At 35.7% G+C, this 27,051-nt stretch overlaps 1 protein-coding gene across 1 annotated transcript; it reads right to left on the bottom strand.

Annotated features, from left to right (window-relative positions):
* Nucleotides 1-3,839: 3,839 nt before the first annotated feature.
* LOC133861286 (protein LIGHT-DEPENDENT SHORT HYPOCOTYLS 10) lies at nt 3,840-26,665 on the bottom strand. Its single transcript, XM_062297039.1, has 2 exons — nt 26,077-26,665; nt 3,840-4,140 (listed from the first exon to the last, which is right to left on the bottom strand). Exon 1 carries the CDS (start codon nt 26,622-26,624, stop codon nt 26,100-26,102), a length of 525 nt encoding a protein of 174 aa, XP_062153023.1. The 5' UTR covers nt 26,625-26,665; the 3' UTR covers nt 3,840-4,140; nt 26,077-26,099.
* Between the last annotated feature and the right edge of the window lie 386 nt (nt 26,666-27,051).

Genomic DNA, 27,051 nt, shown 5'->3' with positions numbered 1-27,051 from the left:
TTAAATCTATGTGTTAGAGTTACATCTCTATAAGATCGAATGCAAGAAGCTCATGATTCATTTTATAATAAAACTATGCATATAAAACTGTCATTACTTTATATTATTGCATTGTGTTGCATTTACTTAAATAAATCAGTAATCGTAGCATTATTGAAAACAGTGGACTCACTTTAGTGTTTTTGTGTTGTTGTTTTCTTTCTGTATTATGTGTCAAATCAGGTTATGAAGAAGAAGAATATCAGGACTATCCAGACACTTAGATGGATCCTGACACTAGTATTTGAGGCTAGACCGCCTCCCTTTTTGAGAACTACCATGATGTAGTTCGCTAACTTAGTCCTATAGACAATAATTATATTTATACTGTTATTTGTGGTTCAGTTATCTTGGTGTATTAATATATGTGCCTTGTGAGGCATGACTACTAGCTTTGTATGACTATGATGACTTACTTATTATATCTATCTTGAGGTATTTCAGTAGAAGTTCTGAAGTGTTACTTAATTCCCAAGTCTATATTACATTTATATATATATTCCGTTGCCAACATTTAACTCTGATGAGTTAGTAACGTTACGGGGAAAAATTAAAAAAATTTCACTTACGCTTTTTGCAAAAGCAGGGCGTTACACTTGGTGTAAGAAACGAATCCTGCGGGTTGATGCCTTACGGGTGGAACAAGTGTATGTTTAGAGTTGATGCTCTTAGCAACAGAAAGAGTATAGCCCAGAATTGATGCTCCTAGCACCAGTGAGTTGATGCTCTTGGAATTAGAAATGATAAATCAGAACATGAGCATGCATAGCATGATGATGTGTGATATGAATTGGAAAATGATTTCATGGCTAGACGTCTTAATGGGAAAGAGCATATGTATATTTTTATTCGACTAGTGTGCATATGATTTAAGTGATGTCTACATAAGGCCATCTCTAACACCCTCAGCCTGTTAGGGATAGGATTTCATGATAGAATAAAAACAACAAATTTAAAACTTCATAAAATGCAGAAAGTTTTGTTAAAAAAAATATAAATAACGTTCTTTATTAAATAAGTCATAATCCTAAAATTGTGCCAATGCACTTATTTGGAGCAAAATAATATGCAGATCAAATGGACTCAATAATTAACCCCGTCCCCATTCTGACCTCCTAGCTCAAACTGTTGATCACCTAAAAACAGAAAGTAAACTAAATGAGTTGAAAAGCTCAGTAAGTAAATCCCCAACCATAAAATAGTTGGGATAAATTCATTTTCTTTAAGACCTGTCACTTAAAATGATTTATTTCCTGTAACACTTCAAAACATATTTATCACCTAACTCTATTTAGGCAAAGATAAAACCTTATTCTTTTAAAACCTTTTTCTTCTTTGAAAACCGCTTCAAAGCATATTTAACATATATCACTATTTAAATGAAGACACAAATTAATTTCGAAATGAATCGATTTCCAATAAAGCTACGATAAAACTATTCATCTTCTTCAGAACACATAAAATATATTTATTTATAACTAACATTCTCATAGTCTACGCCCATTTACACTGTTACCCCTTGCGGCCATGGCAATGCATGCGGCCGTAGACATGCCCTCTGGCCAGCCAATTAACTTACTTGGTGCACTTAGCATGGCAAAAAGCGATGGAATACCACATTCTGGTAGGGCCTTCTTTAGTGGCTGCACCTCCATCACAACATCGGTATCGAGCCCTGTTTTCTTTTAATTCTCTTAGGCTAAAAATAAATCCTCCGCATGTGCCCTCGTCTTATAAACTTTTTCATCTTATTTTCTTCTCTTGATTTAGGGCGATGTGTAGGAGGGTGTATATATATATATTTTCTCAATGATATAATTTTTCATAGACAACTTTCATTTTCAAAAGCTCTTTGGAAACCCTTTATGAAAGCAAGGTAAATTTGCAATACAGTAATAAAACAATTATTCACATGTACATATCTATAATGTTAAAAACAATGGATCAAATAACAGGACATAAAATAACCTTAGAAGGAGTAGATGATCTACTTACCTCATTGAATGCAGCTAAGACAAATCCTTGATATCTAGCTAGTCACATGAGTACAGGTTTAATCAAATTACTACAATCATACTCACAACTAGGCAAACATATTGACACAACTACAGATTTGGCTTGCTAGTCTATTGAGAATGGACTCACAATGTATTTTAAAATTAATTTAACATACTATTAAAATATAAATTTTAAACTTTAGATTTTTCTTCCTTGATAACAGTAAATTTTGTAATTTACTACAACATTTACATAAGAAATATATTTTTTTTCATTCATTTTTAACTTGTTCTGATGGGTGTTAAGCATATAATGTGACCCCTACTAATATTGTGTACCTTATCAAATTCTTTGCAGACAAAACTTATAAAAATTCTAGTATTGGAAATACTTAAGGGTCGCAATTACACCAAAGAGGTAAACAAAAGCAGATTTTTGAGGTATGAACAATATCATGTCTAAACCGAGGATGGGTGTAAAAATATATATATATAGCTCGCTAAACAAGGTTTTAAAATAAAAAGAAAACAATGGCTTTGCTGACAAGTGCAAGGGCTTTAAATATCCAAGTCAATGGCCACAAAGGCTAGGAAAATTGGTGCAAGTGTTAGGGATAAAGGCTTTAAAAATTTAAAACAATGGCCTCAAACTATTTTAAACCATGGCTTTAAAGCACAAATCCATGTTGCACATGTTCGGCCAATTCAAGGCATTATGGTCACTGAAGTAGTGCACAACAAAAAAAAAACGGATATTACTAAAACAGGATTTTCAAATATGAATCATGCATTCGGTTAGATTTATAAGAATAAGAAAAGATAGAAAAAAATATTCTTTGGTATATACACGTATGAAGCAGACTTGTAAAGGTTTTTTCTTTTTTTAAAAAAGAAAAAAAGAAACACACTAGTAATTGTTTGTGAATACTTAGAGAAATGAAACCTGCTGCATGTGGGTTGCCACTTACACGTGCATGTGATAGTAAAAAATTGTATTACTTAAAATACTCTCACACGATGGGACCACTTCTCACCAAGAGCACATGGAGGGGAAATATATATAAAAGAGAATATTGAGAAGAGAGTTGTACGGTGTGGTATGAAGTTAGAGAAGGACAAAGTCTTTCATTGGTTTTCTTCTTCTTGCAGGTATACAGTGAGAGACGAGGTGAGAAAAGTTTGGAATATTGTATGGGATGGTGTTTTGGCTGGTACGTAGCAAGGACAGAAGTCGAGAGAGAGAGAAAAATAATTGGGTGGCTACTTGGCTAGGTTTTCATCATATTCCTATTTAGTTGGGTAGTGGAGAGAACAAAGGAAAAGAGAGAAAGAGTATAGCTATAGTGAGGTAGGAGGCTAGGGTTTTGTTTCATTCTCATCTTTTACTTCTTGGGTTTAGATACAATTAGGTGTATTTTTAACATAGTGAAAATAAAATAATAACGGTAGATACAATTCTGTAAATGCCAGAAATAATATATTTTTTTTATTTAAAACAAATATTGTCTCTTTATATATTTGGAAAAAATATTAAATTGTGAGACCATATTAAAATTTTGTAAATGTAGCTTCTAAAATTTTCCTTTGTCATTTAATTATTCATTGACCAATATTTTGAGAAAAATTAATGTGAATTAAAATTTGGTTCTTTAGAAAAAATTAATTCTCTATGACTACTAAAATTACATAAATTTCCCTAAATGATTATCGGGTTGCAGATTGCCACACCATCCTTATCAGCAGAAAAAAAAGAAAAAAAGAAAAAAGGAGTTGAAATGTATCATGAAAGAAGCAATGAAGACAAAACAGAAAACCATGGTGATACTACTATATATTATTTTCAACACAGCAAGCAGCAGACTTAGGCAAAACCAACGTACAGTACTTAATTACGTACAAATAGAGTTTGTAATCTAATAAGTGCTTTTACATTCCCAAATGGCAGATGAAATAGAGGCTTTCTAAGACCATCATGCCATGAAAGTTATATAGATGAAATTCCCTATACCTTGAAAGTTGCAAAAAGGGTGGTCAGAGTAAAGACCGCAACTTCAATAGAGTTTCCTCTTACCGAGCCCTGCCAGTCTATTCATTTGCCATGATCCTGCAACGAGTTATTGCAATCAGTCGAAGAGTTCAGACCACACAATTAAACAAAAAATAAATAAATAAAAAGAAGAGGTTAGGTGACATTTTGATGATACTGGAGCCATAATTAAAGATAATATTGGAAACCTAGGTTTTGGGTTCCATTTATATATATGGATGAGATACATGGAGAAATGCAATGATAATTATTCGTCCCAAAAAAAAAAATAAAAAAAATTGCAATTATAAGCAGCTTCATCTCATACACCATGTAAAAGACTATGTGGTAAGACCGAAGGATGTCAGCGATATCTATATATATGCAATACCTACAAGCAGATGGTTTTCGGTTGATAAAGGATGATGAATGAGACAAGATTATGTTGGATAACTGTGGATGGTATAATTAATAACAAAATGTTATTTTCAATTGTTTGTTCAATGGATAAATTTCATAGAATATCCAGTTTTAACTAGAATGGATGATAATGAAAGCTTTGATGCACTCTAAACCAAGCTGAGTCACATTGTTAATTCAAACTTTAACAATTTCTAGAGTATTGGGAAAAAAGATTCCCAAGAACAACATTGGTAGTAAAGTATTAAGTTTTTCTTCGTGAGATGTTTCAACTAAAATTCATTGCCAGAGCAAGGATGTTGCGTGATGCTCTCAAAATAAAAGAATTACCCGAGTCTCTTCAAACTTACAGCTTGAATCTTCATCAGTCCAAAAAAAGGAAAATTATTTCTCTAAAAACTATTAAAGAGGATGTTTTGGCAACTAATGAAGACAACCTAGACATGAATGAAAGGGAAATGGCACTCTTTGTTAACAAATTCATAAAGTTTCTTAGAAAAAAAAAACTCTCGGAAACTTTTCAAAAAGACCCAAAAACAAGGAGATATTAAGTGACAAAGGTATAGAAGTGATAAAAGGAGTGATAAGAGAAACAAGAAAAACCAGAAGCAAAAGCCTTAAGGAATGAATTGAAGTGCTTTGAGTGCCAAGGTTTCGGTGAAATAACTCACGATTGTCTAAACAGGAAGAGTAAATAAAAATTATGGTCTCCTTGAAAGACTTTCCAAGACATTGATCTCCATAACAACTCTATCTACCTCTAAAATTAGAGTTGTGCGTGATATTATACCTACTGCTTCAAGTACAGAAGAAATGACTCATAAGTTCATAACTATGTGTTTTCCTTGTGGAGAACGAGGTCATCTTCATCCTTAATGTAGTAAGCTAAATAGTACTCTCACAGTTGGAGAGGACATCAAGAATGAGAAACCTAAGAGAAAATTCTTTAAACAATTTAAGTCTCTAACTAAGGAATCAGGACGAGCAGATAACAAAGTGTAGATCTTCTCATGTGAAGCATGTAAAGAAAAATTTCATTGATCAACGCGGGTAAAAAGAGAAGCAATGCCTCATAATCTTCAAGGAACAAAGAAAAGAAATACAATTTCTCAAAGGTAGAAAGTACTCCAAGGAAGATCGTGAAAGAAACTATTCCAGCTAAGACAAAAGTTGTCAAAGTATGGAAAAAAGGGTTTGAGATGTCTAGTGGAAGAAAATATTTGGTATCTTGATAGTGGTTATTTAGGAAATATGTATGGTGATAAGTCAATTGTCAAAATGTTTCTGATGCAAGGCAGTTTTCCATCAGATCAGTCTTAAAAAAAGGTCATATCTTGTGATTAGGACATCGGTTGGAAGCAAGCTTGATGGCGTTGAAAAGATGGTTCAAATGTCTACAAAGTCATGTTTTATGAAGTTTTGCTAATTCCAACGTTTATTGAGTAAAAATGTTTACATTACACACAATGATATGCTATGTTATGTAATGATATTTTAGTTATTGCTCTAGATATTATTATTGTGATGTGGTATAGTGATGTCTATCTTATTATACACGTGAAAAAGTCTCCCACTATTTGCTCTTTGTTGAGGGTCCCAATTATCATTGCATCTTATTTACTCGATAAATAAGTTGGGAAGACACACCGAGTTAATTACCAGTCAATTAAATTTGGGGGCATTACAGGTTGCATAAGAGCTTTGTCCTCCGAGGGCTATTGGATTTAGTCAAGATAGCCTTAGGAGAAAGATTACACTAGACCATAGGATAGTTAGTTAGAGATAGGATCTTGGGTAGGTTAAGTTGGTTGTTTGTAGTCTTTTTTTCAATTCGGTGTTGACTCTACTTTTTGTAGATGTATGTTGTCTTGCAAGAACGTTGCTACTAGCATTAACGCGTGTGAGATTGGAGGTGGAGAGATTCCCCACCCACATGATCAGAACACCTTTGAGATCTCGGATTATGAGGCTGTTAATTCTAATCAAGCTCAATTGCTGACAGTAGCCACTTAACTGGTGTGTGAATTGGCCAATGGCAATAAGCTTGAACCACATGTTGGAGAGAAAGGCTATTCGTTCAAAGATTTTTGAAACCATCATTTCCCTACCTTCGTTGGTAGTAGAGGGTACCTCAGGGCTGAGAACTGGCTTGATATTGAAGAACTTTTGGAGGATACTAGACGTATAGAAGAGTAGAATGTTACACCACTTACAAGCTTTCTGGAGAATCTAAGAGGTGTTGGCAAGCGAGGAAGGTATTACTTACGATTGAGTTAGGGGTTGGACAAGCCATTTCTTGGGAGTCATTCAAGGAGGAGTTTAATGATCACTTCTTCCTAAAGAGATGCATAAAGGTATGGCTAAGGAATTCATTGATCTAGTTCATGGAAGCATGACTATCACGGAGCATCCTGCTAAGTTTACTCAAATAACCTAATTCTCCGTAAGGAGAAGAGGGGAAAGAAGTTCGAGAGAGGTTTGAAGCTTCGCATTGGAAGTAAGATGTCTTGTTTCGAGATTAAGAACTTCTCGCAATTTGTGAACCGAGTTTCTTTGTATGAGGAGTGCTTGAAAGAGTATGCAACATCATTAGCAAAACAAAGGAAGAGGATTTTTATCCCGAGAGCTACATTTAGAGGAGCAAGATCATTTAAAAGGGTTGCCATGGGAGGCTACTTGATTCAGAGACCACTTTAGGGATGCCTCTGCCCACTCCAACCACACCTCAGTAGTAGTAGTAGCAACAGTAAAATCAACCAATAGCACCATGTCGGCAGTAAAACAAGGTCCATTGAGGACGTGCTATGGATGTGGTCAGCCAGGGCATTGCACCAGAGCATTGCAGCAAGGACTGCACAATTAAGGGCATAACGCCATAACAAGGGAATACACAAAAGCCACTGGCTCCAACACAGGTTTATGCACTGACACCAAGAGAGGTAGGGACAAGCATTGATGTCCTGACCTGCAACATATCTATTCTTTGATTTTAGGCTACAATATTATTTGATTTCGAGGCCAATCATTAATTTATGTCAATTACCTATGTTCGGTTGTTTAGAGTGGCAGTAGTGGCGACACCAGTAGGGAAAATTGAAGTCTGTATGCATGTGGTACAGGATTGTTCCATGAAAATTGAACGAAGGACCCTCGTACCAAACCTGGTTGTGCTTCAAATGCAAAGGTTTGATGTGATTTTGCAGATGGATTGGCTACCTAAGCATTACTAGCATTGACTGTTCAAGGAAGAAGGTAACTTTCCAATCACTCGGGGGTGGGAAGGTTACTTGTGTTAGATCGGAAGTACAAGTTAGAAGGTCAATTATCGATGGAGGTCAAGCATTTCTTATCTTCATTGTGGAACCGCCAAAGGTAAGGAAGGAGCTATAGGAGATTCCTATAGTGTGAGAGCTCCCCGACATTTTTCTAGTGGAGTTTTCAGGATTGTCTTTACTGTGGGTAATATAGTTTAGTATCGACAGTATCTCAAGCACAACACCAGTGTCTAAGGCACCTTAAAGAATGGCACTCGCAAAGTAAAAGGCACTGAAGGTCCAGTTGTAGCAAATGCTACATAAAGGATTTATACATCATAGCCGATTGTCCTAGGGAGTGCCAGTTTTGTTCGTAAAGAAGAATGATGGATCAATGAGGATGTGCATTGATTATAAGGAGCTAAACAAGGTTACGATGAAGAATCTGTATTCGTTACTGAGGATTGATGATCTACTAGACCAATTTTTATGTGTACGAGTCTTCTCGAAGATAGACTTGTGGTCGGGATATCACCAAGTGAGGGTCAAGCATGAGGACATCCCCAAGATGGCATTTAGAACTCGATATGGACATTATGAGTTCTTGGTAATGTCATTTGGTTCAACCAATGCCCTGTTGTGTTTATGGAAATAATGAATCGGATCTTTGACGATTACTTGGATTACATTGCAATAGTCCTCATCAACAACATCTTCATTTACTACAAAGGTCAGGAGGATCATGAAGTGCATCTGAAGGAATTGGAGAGGCTTAGGCGAGAGAAGCTCTATGCCAAGCTTGAGAAGTGTGAATTCTGGTTAGATAGTGTGTCATTCCTTGGACACATGATTTCTGAAGAATGAGTCTTTATAGAGCCTGAGAAGGCTGCACAATGGTCAAATAGGGAACCAACCAACGTGCATGAGATCCAAAAAAGCTTATATTCCCAGGCTGTTTTCGATGATTTAATTAGGGATTATCAAAATTGTCAGCACCTCTGACAACCCTTACAAGGAAGAACACCCGTTATGAATAGACCGATGCTTGAAAAAAATGCTTCCAAGAATTGAAGAAGTGGTTTGTAAGTACACCTGTGTTAACGTTGCCAACGGAATCTGCAAATTTTGTAGTGCACAGCTACGTCTCAAAGAAAGGTTTGGGGTGTGTACTGATGTAGAATGGTAAGGCGTTGGCTTATGCCTTGTGATAGCTGAAGAGTTATGAGAAGAATTACCCTTTACATGATTTGGAGTTTAGCAGTTGTTTTTTGTTTCTTTCAACATTTGGAGACACTACTTGTACAGTGAAAAGTATGAGATCTACACTTGCCACAAGAGCCTTAAGTACTTTTTCTCTCAGAAGGAACAAAAGATGAGACAGAGGAGATTGTTATTACTAATCAAAGACAGAGGAGATTGACAGTTAGCTTGGATGTCTAGTGAATCTCTCAACCATAGCTGATTATAGAGTTAGAGAGATTGAGATTGAAGGTTGTAGAAGCAAGAAGGCCTGTGCTTTTTGCTAGTTTTGTACTACAACTGGAAAATTCTGGTTTAGGGGAGTCAAAAGTGGATAATATTGTGTCGTTGGAGGTAGGTTGTTATAGCTAAGGAAGGAGATTATGGGCACAACTCATTGATCCTTGTATCTCGGTCATCTAGGGTGCACCAAGATGTACAAGTATCTGAGGAAGTCAGATTGGTGGACCAATATGAAGATGGGCATTGCAAGGTATGTTGAGTAGTACCCTACTTGTTAGTAGGTAAAGGAAGAACATCAAAGACCAGTAAGAATGCTTCGGCCACTACTCATGCCCAAATGGAAATGGGACGAAATAGGTATGGAATTTCTAGTGGGTTTACCTAGGGCAGCATCTAGAGAGGATGCCATATGGGTAGTAGTGGATCATTTGATGAAGATGGCTCACTTCATTCTGATGAAGGTTAAGGATTCAATAGATAAGGTAGTAGGGTTGTACGTAAAGAATAGTGTGCGTCTGCAGAGAGTGCCGACCACCATTGTGTCAAATCATGACTCTAGATTCACTTCAAAGTTTTGGCGAAGCTTGCAGAAGGAAATGAGTAGGGAATTGAAGTCTAGCATGGGTTTTCACCCATAGACCGATGGTCAATCAGAACAGACTATTCAGATTTTGGAAGACATGTTGCAGGCATGTGTCTTGGATTTCAAAGGGAGTTGGATTTAATACCTACCTCTATTCAAATTCGCTTATAATAATAGTTACCAGGTGACTATTGGAGTGTCATTTTATGAAGCGCTCTGTGGATGGAACTGTTAGTAGCAGTTATATTGGAACAATTTTGGTGAGAATAGTTATTGGGAAGTGAGATAATCCAAGATACCCGAGACAAGGTAGCTTTTATTAGAGAGAGCCCATAAAAAAGCTATGTCAACAACCTTAGGTAAAAAGGGGAATTCGGGGTACATGACAAAGTATTTCTAAGGATATATACCCTATGAAGGGTGTGATGAGATTTTGAGAGTTGGGGAAGCATAGCCCCTGTAATGTAGGACCCTTCGAGAAAACAAAAAGGGTAGGCAAATTGGCTCAGCATGTTGGTTTAGAAAGCATGTATGAAGTGTTTCACATATTGATGTTGAGGAAGTATATCCCCAATTTAGACCATGTCATTAAGTATGAGCCTCGGGAGATTGATGAGGGTTTGTCCTATGAGGAGGCATCTGTGCAGATCGTGGGTTGCAAGGAGTAAGTGTTGCGCACAAACATGATTGCTATAGTGAAGGTATTATGGCACAATCATGGAGTCAAAGAGGTATCGCGGAAAGCATAACAGGACATGCGAACCTGCTACCTATGCTTGTTTGAAGGAAGCTTGAGGTCGTTTGTGGTGAGAGATGATGAGGGATTGTTACTATTCCTTCTTTGTGTTTTATTTTTAGATTCTAAAATTTGAGAAAGAAATTTTTATGAGGAGAGATGAAGTATATTGCCTGAGTATTATGTTAGGGTTGGTTCTATATTGACACTATGGTTCTAAGCTTAGAGTTAAGAGTGCCTTAATTATTCCCTAAGTATGTTAGGGTTAGTTCTAAATATCGAAGTACGATAAAGTGTGATTTTTGGATTTTAGTGAAAATGTAATGACCCACCTCCAATGACACAATATTGTCTGCTTTTGGCTCCCCAAACTAGACTTCCTAAGAGGTCACCCATCCTAGTACTACTCTCGTAGAAGCACGCTTAACTGTGGGGTTCTGATAGATTCATAGCCATCACGGCTTTTAAAAAAGGGTGCGAATATACATATAAGCACATCTACATTCCCATACCTAGGCGATATGGGACAATCGATCGTTGAGATTCAACCATAATGATCAATCGGTGCAATCTACATGGAAATAAAATTTTGACATCTCAACATGGAGCTCATTGATGGGAAATCTATATAAAGAAAGAGATTATCCATGTCCCCCCATTTTGCCCCCTTCATACAAGAAACCCTATAGAGAGAGAGAGAGAGAGAGAGAGAGAGAGAGCCATAGAGAGAGAGAATGGGGATTTTTATTGAAGGCTGAGGTATGTACCTTTAAAAGAGTAAACCCTATGCACTAATCTCGTTTATTTCCATGTATTAAGGTTGTTTATATTATACTTAGGTTCTGTTCAAGGTACATTTTCATAGATGGGTGTGTGGGTTTGTTGTTTTAAAGTGATTTTTGGATAATTGATCATAATTCTAGGGTTAGGAAGTTGTAATCTTTAAGGTTAGCATGGTTTTATGTGGTTGCGTTATTATGCTTATCTTATTGTTTAGATGGTTATGTAAAGATCTATGTGATTTGAGAATATTTTAAGGAAGACTTGTTTGTTAATGGAAAGTTTGGATTTTTTAAAGAAAGATTGGAACTTTGGTATTGGGATCCTATATTGAGGTATGGTTGATACTTAGAACAATGTTAGGAGGTATATTCAGACCTTGCAACATGTTAGATGGGTAGTTTGGATCTTTTTGGGTTTTAGAGATTTTGCCTAGAACGATCGATTAGTCAACAATGATTGATCGTTGTAAAAGATAGCAGATAATTGCATAGTATGAAATGATTAGTCATGTACGAATGACAATCATGGGCTTACCATTATATAGGTTTGACCTTGTGGTCCATGTTTACTTTTATATTGTTGGCATTGGATCTAATTAATGGTTGCTAGTGGCCGGTGCAACCATGTACAGGTGGTGGTCACATCTTTTGGCATCATTAATGGTTTGGATCATCCGGGGACAGACCCAGTCAGACCATTGGGGGTTGCTAATTATTATTGTGTTTCACAAAAGGTCCTCTTAGATGTGTAAACCTCACCGTAAGAGAGTTATGGCTACGAATAGACCATATAGAGTTTGACTACAATTTATTCACATGACATATCATATATTATAGTTATATTGCATCATAATTATTTTATGCCTTGCCATTGACAAAGAACACTGAGCATAATATTGCATATGATTTAGTAACCATTTTATAAACTGCCTGAGTTCACTGCATGATGACATGTTTCAGATGTACTACACTCACTGAGTCATGGACTTACACTTTGATTTGGTTCTTCCTATAAAACATTCTTGTTTTATAGTTGGGTGTTCTTTAGAGGATGGTTCTTGAATGCTCGATCAAAAGGATGCCATTAGAGGATGAGACCCAATACATATACATCTTTTGTACATCTCGTGTACATCTCTTTTTTAAATTAACCATTTGATATGCAGAACCCACATGTAGGTCGTACAGATTTAATGGTTGATTTAAAAAAGAGATGTACAGGAGATGTAAAAGAGATGTAAAAAGATCATTTCTCTCAGATGATCCAACTTGGCTGGTTTTTGAGGATTCTCTTGAGTTGGCATATTTGGTCGAGGTCATTGGTGCAGAGTTGGGTAGGACACCCTTAGGGTTTTTATATATGTGATATGTGATGTTTTGTTGTCCTTGAGGATTCTCTTTGGTGGAGCTTAATTATCTATTACTTGATCTTCTTTGACTTTTAGATTTTGCATATAATATTTTATATTTCAACTTCATGACCGGCCCTAGACCGAGACACTTGATAATTATGCTTATGCAATGCTATGTTATCTTATGATATTTTAGTCACTTCTCTGGGTATTATTATTGTGATGTGGTATAGTGATGACTATCTAATTATACAAGTTAAAAAGTCGTCTCCTATTTGCTCTTTGATAAGGGTCCCAGTTATCCTTGCGTCTTATTTACTAGGTAAATAAGTCAGGGAGGCACACTAAGTTAGTTACAATTTAACTAAATTTGGGTGCGTTACACATAAGAAGAGAGGGAGAGAGGCTCATTATATTTTACCTTGATATTAGAGAAGAAGAAACATTATTGTTGCTGTCTATGGATGCATGCAATTTTGCCGAACCAAACTAATTTTTTCCATCTTGATTCTTGATTCTTCTTTATTGATATTTTCTCGTGCATGTGCTATGAATTATAACAATGTTTCATAACTGACAACTAATGTAAAGAAGGCAAGTTTGTGTCATGTAACATGCAAATCCACGGTAGGAATCCTTGGCTATAGGTGCAATAGATCAACATTGTAGTAGTAGCTAATGGGAGCAATCAATAAGTACATGGCCAATTCGGCTAGAGATCATTGGGAAGTGCTCAGAAATGAATTTCTGAGTAGCACGTTCGGACGAACCAAGAAGCGTGTCCGGATGGACTTGGCAGTAGGTCCGTGTTAACTGTCGTGTCCAGACTTGTCGTGCCAGTAGACAAAACTCCTAGTGAGTTTCAGTTCTCACGCATGTCCAGATGAACAGAACTCGTGTCCGGATGGGCCTCGCAGAAACTCCATGACTACGACTCCTCATACGCATGTCCGGACAGGTGTCTAGTAAAATTGGTTGAATGAGTTTTTAGCTCATTTTTCTCACCCTCTCTTCCTTTCATACCTGTTTTCTCCCATTTATCTTAGGGTTTTGACTCTAAAACCCTAGATCCTTGTATATTGAAGCTCCAATCTCAAATCCGACTTCGGAAACGTGATCCTTGAAGCAAGATCTACGTTTTCATCGATTGGTTTAAGGTAAAATTTGAAAATCTTAGTTCCTCTAGATTTCGTGTGATTTTTAAGAGTTTGAGTTTAATCACTCAATTTTCTTTAGGTTATCACCTCCAAGCACTGGGTTACATTTCAGAGAGAAATCAAGGTAAGACCAAAAACCCTTGCTTTTGTCTAAGTGCTCAAATTAGTGATTTTTGGTTTCTAACCCTGAAATTATCTTATGGGTTAGTATTGTTAGTTAATGGGTTGTCAAATGAAACCCTAAAAATTCTATGGCTTTTTCCATGGGTTTAGTTCTTGAACAATTCAAGAGCTAAGTGGGCATTTAAAAGTAGAAATATTATGTGTTAGTATTAACATGGCATGCAATGTGAAAATGCCACTAACATTGCGAGGCTTTTGTTGGGGATCCATCATTAAGCCATATATCGAGCAGCCAAAGTGAGTATTCTACTCACTGAGAAATAATATTAGATTTTCAATGATTTTGTTGGCACTAAATGATATTGTGTTCTAAATTCCAGGCAATGTTATTTTAGAAAGATATATGTTTGTGAATGTTTTCAATTATGTTGAGATATGTTTTAAGGATGATTTGTTTGTTTGAGAAACGATTATGAAGTGATGTTTTGAAATATGTTTTTATGATCTTTATGAGAAGTAAGTTTTCATGATATGTTTGAAAAGAGCATGTGAAGAACATGATGTTATTTGAGCATACGATTAAGAAAGCATGAGCATGATATGTATAAAGATTAAGGAGCCTAATTTGTCTCCACATTAAAAGTAAAGGGAGCTGAAGTTGTCACAATAATGAAAGTAAAGGGAGTCAAAGTTGTCTCTTATTATGATGATAATATGGGCCAAAGTTGTCCCCTATTATGATGACATGCACAACATGGGTTTTGATGTTGTTTTACAAGGTATTTTCTACTAGACGTATTATTATAACTATGAGTCTTAATGGGATAAAGCATATGCATATTTCTATTTGACTAGATTGCATATGATTTAAGTAATGTCATGTTTGGATGTGCCTGTATACCTATATTCTCTGAAGTAGTGGAATATTTGTATGCTTATATGACCAGATGTTAGAGGTCAATGGTTTTCATGTTTGATTGATGTCATGCTTTGATGTGCTTGTATACTTATATTCTTTGCAGTAGTGGAATATCTGTATACTTGTATAACCAGGCTATGAGATCACTAATTTTTATGCTTAGAGATACCTGTATGCTTGTGTTCCCCGAAGTTGTGGAATGCTTGAATACGAGTATAGTTAAGTCACTTAATATATAAGTACGAGGGTATAATGTAGTAAGATTACTCCTATTTATAAGTGCCTATGTTTGCCCTCATCAACTAAGAAATGGTTTTAAAACAAAGACATCATGTTGATAGTATCCATTCGAATAAAAATGATTGGTTCATTGTGAAAACCAGTGAGTTTATACTACTGAGTTGGTGAACTTATACTTTCACCTATATGAACATGGCTACGATAATGATCGTTTAGATATTGATGCTTTGGCTGCAGGTACCGCAGTCGTCGATGAGGACCCTGGAGCGTTGTACTTGAGATACTATGACTGAGGCTGATGCATAATTTGTAGGAGATCATGTCAAAAGAAAGTCCACTACTGGGTATATTTTCAACTTGGTTGATGGTGAAGTTAGTTGGATGTTAAAATTGTAGTATGTGGTAGCTTTATCAATTATAGAGGCGAAATATATGTTAGCTACACAATCATGTAAACAAGCTATTTGGATGTGTCCGTATACTTATATTCTTCGAAGTAGTGGAATATTTGTATGCTTGTGTTCCCCAAAGTTGTGGAATGCTTGAATACATGTATAGCTGAGTCACTTAATATATAAGTATGAGGGTATAATGTAGTAAGGTTACTCCTATTTATAAGTGCTTGTTTTTACCCTCATCAGCTACGAAATGGTTTTAAGACAAAGACATCATGTTGACAGCATCTATTATCATAAACATACGGTAGGGATAAAAATGATTGGCTCATTGTGAAAACCAGTAAGTTTTATACTACTGAGGTGGTGAACTCATACTTTCACTTATGTGAACATGGCTACCACAACGATCTTGTAGATATTGATGGTTTGGTTGCAGGTACCGCAGACGTCAATGAGGATCCTATAGCGTTGTACTTGGGATACTATGACTGAGGTTGATGCGTATTTTGTAGGAGATCATGTTAAGAGAAAGTCCACTACTAGGTATATTTTCAACGTGGTTGATGGTGAAGTTAGTTGGATGTCAAAATTGTAGTATGTAAGCTAATTGATTGAAAAGCTTGCTTCGTGAATTGGGCGTCGAGCAAAATAGAGTGATTTGTCATTATGACAGTACTCAGAGTGTGTTGCATTTAGCAAACAATCCTAAGTTTCATGCATGGACTAATCATATAGATGTTCCATATCAATGTGTTTGCGAGATATATATGATGGGTTGATCCAATTGCAGAAGATCCCAACCAACGAAAATATTGCAAATATTTTGACTAAACCCGAGCAAGAGTGAGAATGGATTATGTGGTAATCTTGAAACTAGTCTTCAAGTTAGAGAATGTTGGAGTCCTAGTAGTTTTAGGACTAGAAATCCTAATACCTCTTTATTACGATTGTATATTCTCTCAAGTATATGCGTAATATTCTTTCTCACTTGAGAATCCTAGTTTCCATGTGTACATAGGCAATCTTGCCAAACACATTAAATTCTTATATCATGATTCATGCTTCTAATTCTTCTTCTTTGTTGATATTTTTCTCATGTGTGTGCTACAAATTGAAGCTTTTTAGATTTTTGGAAAGATCATGTAGTTTTTTCTTTTTCTTTTTGAGGGGACAAATAGAGTTTTTTGAGGGCCCCTCTCCTGCAGCCCCTACTGGTTAAGACTTTGAATTTTCAAATTCTATCTATCAACCCTAAGTTCTTCATCATCACATGTTCTTCCTTCATGGGTTGATTTTTACTTGATCATGGGAGTGAATAACTAGAAAAGACTCTTTGTTTGGATGAATTAAAGCTTTATAAACCACCAAAAACAAAAGAATACAACCCTCTAGTAAAAATTGGAGCACATCCAAAGAGAAGCAAAGGCCTACTGCAATAGCAGACCACAACAACTAAACAAGCATGTACTACAATGCAGTATCACTCACTAACAAACTACAGAATAGACTATCTCAGCCCAAAACAAGCCAACTATACAAGCTACAAGAAAGGGTGTAAGTGCCACCTATATACAAGACTTAGGTGACTAGACAGATCCTTAAATCTTCCTTTAGCTAGCAACCTCAACCGGACCTCCCATTTTATAGTAGCTCCAATTGCCTTTTCTGACTTAGGAGTATTCCCATGTTGAAGGTCATTTCGATGCCTCCAAATATGGTAGATCACTGCCCCAAAGCATAATCTACCCAAACAAGCCTTCAAATTTTTCCCTTGAAACATAGAGTTACCGCAATCCACCACATCATCCCAAAACAAAGGGGGATCAATAAATGAACAAGCAGCCATCAATTCCCTCCAAATTCTCATGTTGAAACTGCAACTGAAGAACAAGTGTTCTCTAGACTCTAGACCTCCATGGCAAAACAAACAGTTAGGAACGTCCATATAATCCCAGGAAACCATCTTTTGCTTGGTAATGAGGGCATCCCTGCAAACCAACCAATTAATAAAGGCATGTTTGGGAATGGCTATAGAAAACCAAACCAGCTTCCACCAATTAGTTTCTGGAAACTTTACTCTCATTTCTCTCCCATGTTTCTGCACAAGAAAAAAGTGTCTTTGCTTGAATCCCAAATAGGAGAGAATCAGAACCTGTAAGTGGAATCTCTAAAAGGAGACATTAAATATCCACCAAAGCTTCGGACCTAGCTCTTGGCCAGTACCAATCACCATTAAGAATGATGGATGAAAGTTTAGCATCCACGGAAAAACCTGAATCATAGACCACCCGAAAGCCAAACTTATCAAGCAAATACCCCAAAGGGTGCCAATGATTGTGCCATAGGAAAATTGACTTCCCATCTCCCACTTGAAACCGAATGAAGGTTTTTGCAAGGTCCTTAAGTTTCAGGATCCTCTTCCAACTCTAAGAGCAAGACTTAGGGATTGGAATTTGCCAAAAACTCCTACGCTTTAACCAATTAGTCTCAGTCCAAGCCACCCAAAGGGAACCAGATTTGGTAAACAAGTTCCGGATGTGATTCATCATGGAAGCTTGGTTCCAAACATCAAGCCTTTTGATGCCAAGGCCCATTTCCTTCATAGGAGTACAAATTCTCTCCCAAGACACCTTTGCCTTAGCCTTGACATCACTACCACTCCAAAGAAACCTGTTAAACTTTTGTTCCAAAAGAGAAATGGTCCTTATAGGCAGAATAAAAACATGGGCCCAAAAAATTCTACAAACTAAACAGCACCGAAGATAGCAGTTGTAGTCGACCTACAAAAGAAAGCTTCCTGATCAGGCAGGAATCAATCCTGGAGGAGATTTTGGAGATCAAACTGTCACAGTCAGCTGTAGACATGAGCTTGGTAATAAGTGGCACCAAGATATCTAACAGGAAGACCACCTTCTGGCATATTCAGCACCAAGAGAAGCTTCTGTTTCTCAGCCTGGGAAGAACCTGCAAGGAATACAGAGCTTTTAGAGGGATTTGCTTTCAATCCCGACAGTGTTTCAAACTTACCTAAAACATCCTTCACTGCTTGAACAAAAGCAACAGAAGGGGCAGAAAAGATTAATAAATCATTTGCAAAACAGAGGTGGGTGAGCTTTATTAAGGAACACCTCATATGAAAATTGAAGAGAGAAGAAGAAATAACCAGCTCTTCTAATAATAAAGAAAGTCCTTCGATGGCTAAAACAAACAGATAAGGGGACAAAGGGTCCCCTTGTTGAAGCCCTTTCTTCCCATGAAAAAACCCCCACCAAGGTCCCATTCATAGCAATGGAAAAACTCGAGGTAGATATGCATTCCCTTATCCATCCAATATACCAAGGATGGGCCCAAAAGTTACTTAAGTAATGCAGGATATACTCCCAATCCAGGGAGTTATAGGACTTCATCAAATCTACTTTGGGAGTGAATCTTGCTTTCCCCTTTTCCTTACGGTAATCACTTACCACTTCTTAGGCTAGCAATATGTTTTCTGCAATCCCTATACCAGGAATAAAAGCACCATGATTCGGACTTATGACCTCCTTCAGCCCCGGGATCATCCTATTAGCTCAAATCTTGGTAATGCACTTGTAAACAATGTTACAACAAGATATAGGACGATAATCCCCCATAGATGAAGCATTCTTCTTTTTAGGGACAAGAGTTAGAATAGTGGAATTCACCTCCTTGAGAAGTAGGCCAGAGTTGAAGAATTCCAACACAGCATCACAAACATCACTCCCAATAATTAGCCAAGCTTTGTGGAAGAACCCTGCAGAAAAACCGTCCAGGCCTAGTGCCTTACTCTTGTTCATAGACATCACCACTTTCTGAATCTCTGATCTAGTTACATCTGAGTTCATACCAGTAACACTAGCTGCAGAAAATCGATTCTTAATGAGCCGGGAAATTCATTGTGAATTTATATCATTGGTGAAAGCCTGGATTTATAACCATCTTTGCCAAATACTTGATGCAATTCATGGTTTACTTACATGAATTTGGGGTCCAAATTACTCTCCATGCCTTTGAAAGCATTTTCTTGATAAAAGAATTCATAAATAGATTTAGTCTTCCTAAGGATAATCATCAACCATGAGCCCAACCTCATGTGCTAGCTGCTCCTACGTCTGTTGTATGATCTCTTCCTTCATCTTGGCTTCAGATATTAGAATTTTATTATAAGATTTGTTTCATAATAATAGTTTGACAACAAGTACAGTGTGTTTGTTTGTAGTCTCATTACATCTGTTGTTTTCCTACATGTGTATGTTTGCAAACTTGTTTTCAATCAATGAAAAAAGGATTTTTTTTTTTTTTTTTGGGGGGGGGGGGGGGGGGGGTGTACTTGAGATACTTGCAAGTTTTTTTATGCATTGATTTATGATTACACTATTTATGGTCACGGGTCATTTTTCATGTTGTGGTTGACTAGTATGACATGACAACAAAGTTCTCAAAAGTAAATAGAAAAGTATAAAGTGGTGTAATTTTTTCTATCCTTACAATGTCATTTATTCAGCTAGAGTTAATTTTAGTTACGTCTTTTATGTCTTTGATTTGTTATACGTCTCTTGTAAATAGTTGAGAATTTTTGTCTCATAATTTTCAAATGGGGAGATTGTTAAAGTCCATATTGTGTTGACATATTTTATAATACTATGCCTAAGTATAAGTCGAGGGATTCTCATGTTGTATATGCAAAAAGAATGATTGTGTCATCTAAAGTCACTAGCAAGAGCTGCATTTCACGAGTTTGTAGATCTAAGCATATTTAGAATGATAAGTTAGTTATAAACTTAAGATGATGATCATATGTGGATGGATTGGACCGTAGAAGACCTTGGTTTAATGAAGTTGTGAGGATACATAAATGATATGTTGTTAAACTTGAAAATACAAAACTTTAGTTAGTATTATTCATATTGATTTGAACAATATCTTTTATGTTGGAATGGTGAACTTGGGATGTTGCACAAATTACTTATTCAAAGCACCTTCGAAGCATTCTTCAAATAGTTAGGTAAATCAACTCAACCCAAGAGCACCATCCGAAGACCATTCAATATGTCATACGAACAAGATACTTAAATAGAAGTGGCAAATTGTTATGTTCAGAATGCGTTCATTTTTTTTTTTTTTTTTTTTTTTTTTTTTTTTTTTTTGTGTGTGTGTGTGTGTGTTTTTTAGGAGTTTGCTCCAATATGAAATGGAAATTTCAAACATGCAATGTACGTTTAATAAGTCATTGGAAATAAAACCTAAAACTATATCTCAAATATATATATTTCTCTCGAAAGGTTTGGCTTTTAACTTTGCAGTAATGAACCTCTTCAGCTTCTTGTGATTCACATTAAAACCAAATTATTTTTGTATCTCTTATTATTGAGTAACCTTTATGGAATCCTATCCTGAAGGGTACGTTCAATACTATTCCCATGCACTACAGCCAAATTTGAGTCTCATATTTTCGTTCCAAGTAGAAAGTCTATGTATGAAGTTGGACCTTTTGTTGTATTTTCAACCCCAAGCACTTTATGTTTTTAAAGTACTTTAATAATTGCTTTGTTAATTATCATATGCTGCGGTCTTCTGTTATTCTTAAGCTTTTCATTTATGTTATTCTTATGCTTTTCATTTTTTCTTTTGGGGTAATTACCTTTTCCCCCCATAAACTACCAAAAAATGCGCGATGCCCTCATAAACTACCAACTCGACCAAAATAGAGCATTCAACTATCAAAGACAACCCTTTTCCCCCCTTTCGTCAGTCAAAGGGGTTAAAACAAACGGTCAACGGGTCACGTGACCGTCACACGCCGTTTTACCCTCATTTTCTTCCTCTTTTCCCCCCATGAACTACCATCATCTTCCTCTTTCCCCCTATGAACTACCACTATCTTCCAACAGGCCCCCATGTAAAACGACACATGACCCGTTGACTGTTTCTTTTAACCCCTCTAACTGACGGAAGGGGGGAAAATGGTTGTCTTTGGTAGTTGAATGCTCTATTTTGGTTGAGTTGGTAGTTTATAGGGGCATCGCGTATTTTTTGGTAGTTCATGGGGGAAAAAGGTAATTACCCCTTTTCTTTTTGATTATTAATTTGTTCAATCGATTTCCTTTTAGGAGTTTCATATATAGTCTTTGTTTCTTTACGATTGAAGCCATTTCTCTAGGCTATGCGTTTCGATTATAATGACTTGACTTGTCCATCAAACAAGAATAACAGACAAAAAACAATTTTATATGAATATGAAAGGTTTTTATGGTAACACAATAATTTATCAAGCTTAGTAGTTTATTTACTTGTGTAGTTTCTTGATTCTCTTGTTCTTGTTTGTCTCAAACATCTAGAAACTCTTTTGGATTGCAAAAATTGTTTTCTAATTAGTTCCATATTATAAGTTGTATTATGGTTATGCCGTTATGGTAATATGTAATAAAGTGATTTTTTTTTCCTATTGTTATATAAAAAAAAAATCATAAAATAATTAGTTGGTTTTTTTTTTTGTTGCTAAAAGCGGCTAAATAAAATAATAATACAATTTTTTTTTATTAATGTTTTTATTTTTTTAAAAAATTTCTTATAAATTTACTGGATTTTTCTTAAAAGACACTGGTAAATAAATTTAGTGTCATTTCCTATAAACATCGCCAAAAACTTAGGAAATTCTTGTAAAGCAAAAAGAAACGTCGGCATTTTAAAAAACATTACTAAAAAAAAAATAGCTGTGATTTTTTAATTTTTTCCTAGTGGTTACATGAGAATTTGGATCCTCTCCATTTCTCTCCATTTAGTTATAAAGTATGGATATAGTTGTCTTTTTACATTCCATGAAAATGTGAAAAGACAACTATGCCCATCCTTTATAAGTAAATGGAGAGAATCCTCTCCATTTCTATTCCGTTCCATGAAGCCCTGGCATTAAATTAATACGACGCTTTACTATGTTCCATAGTTTACGGTGACAATATACTTGGGCTAAACTATGTTCCATAGTTTTTTCTAATTGGGTTTCTATAGTTTACATGATTATTGTGATTATTGTTGATTCTAAACATATATATGATCTATTTACAATGATCATTGCATGTGTTTGAATATGTGCAGCATACTCAAATATCCAATGTTGTTAATATTTTCATAATATATTTTTCTTGATTAAATAGTACATTAGATATAATTTTTTAGGAAAAATTGAATCCCTAAGTTTTGATACAATTTCTATTTAGTTCTCAGGTTTCAAGTTTTGACAATTAGGTCCTTAAGCTTCCTTTGGTTTAAAATAGGTCCATCCCTCAATTTATCGTCCAATCAATTAACGATATGCCACATCAAACCAATTAATTAAGGAAAAATTACAGTTTAGCCCCCAAAATTATCACCCGTTTTGCGTTTAAACCCATAAACTGCCAACACTCCGACTCTGGCCTCCCAAACTACCAAAACCTTTAAAAAAGACCTTATTTGGCGAAATATCCCCATATTATCCCTGCCACGTGTTATTTTTCAATTAAAAAATATTTTTTTTAAAAAAAAAAAAACCTAAAACGTAAAATAAAAATTTAAAAAGTAAACTAAAAACAACTTAATTTTTTTTTTTTTCAAAAAAAAAAAGGAAAATGAGGTGGCCTGCGAGCCAACCCCAAAGGTGGTTTGGGGGTTGGTTCGCAGGCCACCCCCCTCCCCAAGGGGGTACCCCCAAAACACCATATTTTCTTCTTTTTTTTTTTTTTTTTTTTAAAAAAAAAAAAAAAATTAGTTTTTTTAGTTTTTAATTTTTTTAGTTTATTATTATTATTATTATTATTATTATTATTATTATTATTATTATTATTATTATTATTATTATTATTTAATTGAAAAATGACACGTTGCAGGGGTAATATGGGAATGTTTCGCCAAATGTGGCATTTTTCAAATGTTTTAATAGTTGCGGGGGCTGGAGTAGGAGTGTTGGCAGTTTGTGGGGCTAGGCGCAAAACGGGTGATAATTTGGGGGCCTAAAATGATATTTTCTCATTAATTAATGTCACGTAACTCTTGTTTACAAATAATTAAAATTACAAATATATTATAAATTAAGATTTTTTAAAAATTTTATAAGAATATATTTACAATTTAATGTAATTATGCCACATGACACATACAGGTGACACACGACATATTAAACAAGAGCTATGTGGCATTAATTAATTAGTTTGACATGATCGACACACTGTTAATTAATTAAACGATGGGATGGCGGACGAACCTATTTGAAATCAAAAGAAAAGTTAATGACGTAATTGGTGACCTGAACATCTAAATACTAAATTAAAATCGTATGAAATTAAAATTTAAGGACTAAATTTTATTTTTCCTTAATTTTTTACTATTTGAAAAAAAGCTTTTAAATATTGGAAGTTTTTCAAACAGGCTATTCTCCACCTTCTAAATCGATCCAATAAAGATTAAACTATCATCTTAATCCTGTACACAATCTCTCTCACTTTAGTTCATGATATCGTCGACAAGACACGTATCCAGTACACAATCTATCTACAATCATTTTTGTAACCGAATTCTGCCTACTATATAACCATTATGAGACTTCAATTTGTAAAGACAATGTCTTCAAAATCTAAATCGGGGTATCACATTGTTTATTTTTCTTTGACTTCCTTGAAATGCTCAAAAAGTCTCATCACCAAATCCAACCATATATAACCTTCACTACATAATTCATGTTCCACTTGTTTTAGTCATTAATTTTATCTGGGATTAATTAGGAGAGAATTAGATATGTTTCATTTTCTTCATGGATCGATGTATCTACATCTTGAAGAATTTGCTTATGCTACATCGTGTGAAGGCAGCCCTATCTGTGAATGTCCTAAAATGTTTTAATGCCCCAACCTAGATACATATCTGCAAACATATAATAATGCATGCAGAAAGAACATATATGATCACAGCTCAAAACATTGAATCGAACTAGTTTTAATTCTTGCCAGGAACTTATGTCCAATGTATTAACCTAGCTAATTAAGGCATAAATTACAAACACAAGTCTCACTATTGAACTCCAAGTTCCCATGGAGAGCCGACAGTAACATGTGAGATTGAGCAGCTTACATATATAGTACTACAAGAATCTTTTTATTCAGAGTTACCTAGGAAGCACAAAGCTCAAGCATTTGATTGCCCCAACAAGCTAGCTAGGATACCCATTGAATCAAACGCAGTATAAAACCAAACCAAAGCGGCATTGTAATGAAACAGAATAAACCTACTGTCCCACAAAATCTGGTATTGGACAAATGCAAATCTAGTGAAGGTACAAAGGGATATTACAAAATATCAAAAGTGCCCTTGCATAGATCTTCTACACTAAAGAATAGCAACCAGTGGGTCATTTGTTAAAAGAGATATGATTTCTTGCCAACTTTTTACACAACTATCATATGTGACAAGGAATTATAGGCTCTTTAAAAAAACAAAAAATCACAATTATCCTATGATTCCCTGCCACATAAGATAGTTGTGTTTTTAGATATTAAAAAATTGGCAAGAAATCATATCTCTTTATTAAAACGGGGGCTGTTATTAAGGTTAAGAAAACAATTTATATTTAATTAGCATTGGGTTTCTCCTACATCCGAGAGATTCGATCGGACGATGACTTTATTATATAAAATTACAAATGAGAAAAGCCATACAAAAAGCATCCATGAACAAGATTAATATATTAGTTCAAGAGATCAGTGAGAAACCTTAAACCAAATTAATCATTCGGTTTCAATCATTTGTCTATTTTGAGTTATTTTAACATGGGAAACTATATATATAATATCTCACTTGGACCATTCATGGGTGCACCAAATCAGCAGAATCTTAAAAGAGCCAAACTAGGGACAAGTTAACATTCAAATTAATAATGAAAGTTTACTCATTCGTCAAAAAATAAATAAATGTTTAAGCAATGCACCGAAACAGTGTTTTTACATGATTTTTTTTGTGTGTCTGTGTGTGAATGAGAGAGAGGGAGAGAGAAATAGAGAATATTCTCCTCAAAGTAATCACAACCGACTTAAGAGTAGTTCTCAGGAGAAAAGATGCTAAACTACATTATCACCTTTGCATTTAGTGTTTCTGATGCATGGTTAGAGAAGTTGTACTTGCTAACGTCATTTACAATCTTTTAGTTCTTATACCAATTAGGGTTTGGGGGCTTTAGTTTTGAAAGGCATATAATCTGGGCTGAAAAATTGATTATGTCGTTTCACCGATCGAGTACTAATGTTTGGCCAAGTCACGACTTATTAACTCGATATATAGCTATCATTCTCAGTCACAAATTCTTTTTCACTGCCATTTGATCGAGGTCCACAAATCAATTTCAAGGCTGCAATTTTCAGCAATAAATCATGTAGATTATAGTTCGTTAAATTTACTACTAATTTTTGGCTTCTGCCAGATTAGTGGAAATCGATTTTCATTCCAGCAAGCAACAGACTAGCTAGCCTTCTCCATATGCAAACACTATTCATCAAAAATTAGAAAGCAAGCGATAAAGAAATTACCACATTCAATTTAGGCAAAGAAATCAAGAGAAGTGCACGGTAGAGCTGGATTCTTCATTTCCCTTGCTTTGATTGGCCGCCTTCTTTTTCTTCTTATATGGGATCCCCCTTGCCTTAGCTTGACACTCCCTCACATCCCGAAGATAAACCCGGATTGCACCGCTAGCGAACGGATTGGTCTCCGGAGAGCCTCCATTCTCCTCATAAGCAGCTCGGAGCCGCCCAATGAGGGCGTCAAGGCTGCCCCAGGCCTGTCTAAGTGGACAGGTGCAAGGTGCAGGCGGCTCAGGCTGTCCATAAAACATACACCCTTGGAGGTGAACTTTTGTCTTCCCAAACTGGTCAAGATATCGAAGAAAGTCCAAGACATGGTTGCAGTTGCACTGGGAGAGTGGGACTGGGGGCCTCTGATTCTTCAGGTACTGCCCAAAGGTGTTCCAGTCCCTCCTTTTCTGTGACTCATAACGGCTTGGTGTTGCCGGCTGCTGATGGTGATGATCGCTGGGAGAGCTTGGCGATCCTTCTGCCAATTCTTTCCCGCTGGACATCGTGTTGGTTAAGGAATGAAGATGGACAGACTTAATTTTGGTAAATAAAGCAAGAATCCGGTGTGGGTGAAAGGAACAGTAATAGGGAGTGGAGGAAGATGAATATCACATCGTGGGGCTATTGAGTAGACATGCCATGGGCCATATCGGTTGCTTTCTGTTCATCTTTTTCTTCTAATTAATCCTTTTTTTGAATACTACTATCACCATTAACTATACGTTTCCCCTGTAAACATACAATTATTGTATGCACTTTATTGTTATCATTTAATTAACAAAGCATATTTACCATTATTACCTCAGACATAGCGAGTGATAAGTAATTTTCAGTTAGGATGTGTTAATTGCACAACATAAAAAGTACAATATTTACAAAACAAGACTTATCGGTAGGACCCATATCAGTTGGCGCAATCGGACTAGGCTG

The sequence above is a fragment of the Alnus glutinosa genome, chromosome 2 (assembly GCF_958979055.1).
Source record: "Alnus glutinosa chromosome 2, dhAlnGlut1.1, whole genome shotgun sequence".
Taxonomy (NCBI): domain Eukaryota; kingdom Viridiplantae; phylum Streptophyta; class Magnoliopsida; order Fagales; family Betulaceae; genus Alnus; species Alnus glutinosa.
Note: the sequence above shows the minus strand (reverse complement) of the source record. Positions and strands in the feature narration are given on the sequence as shown.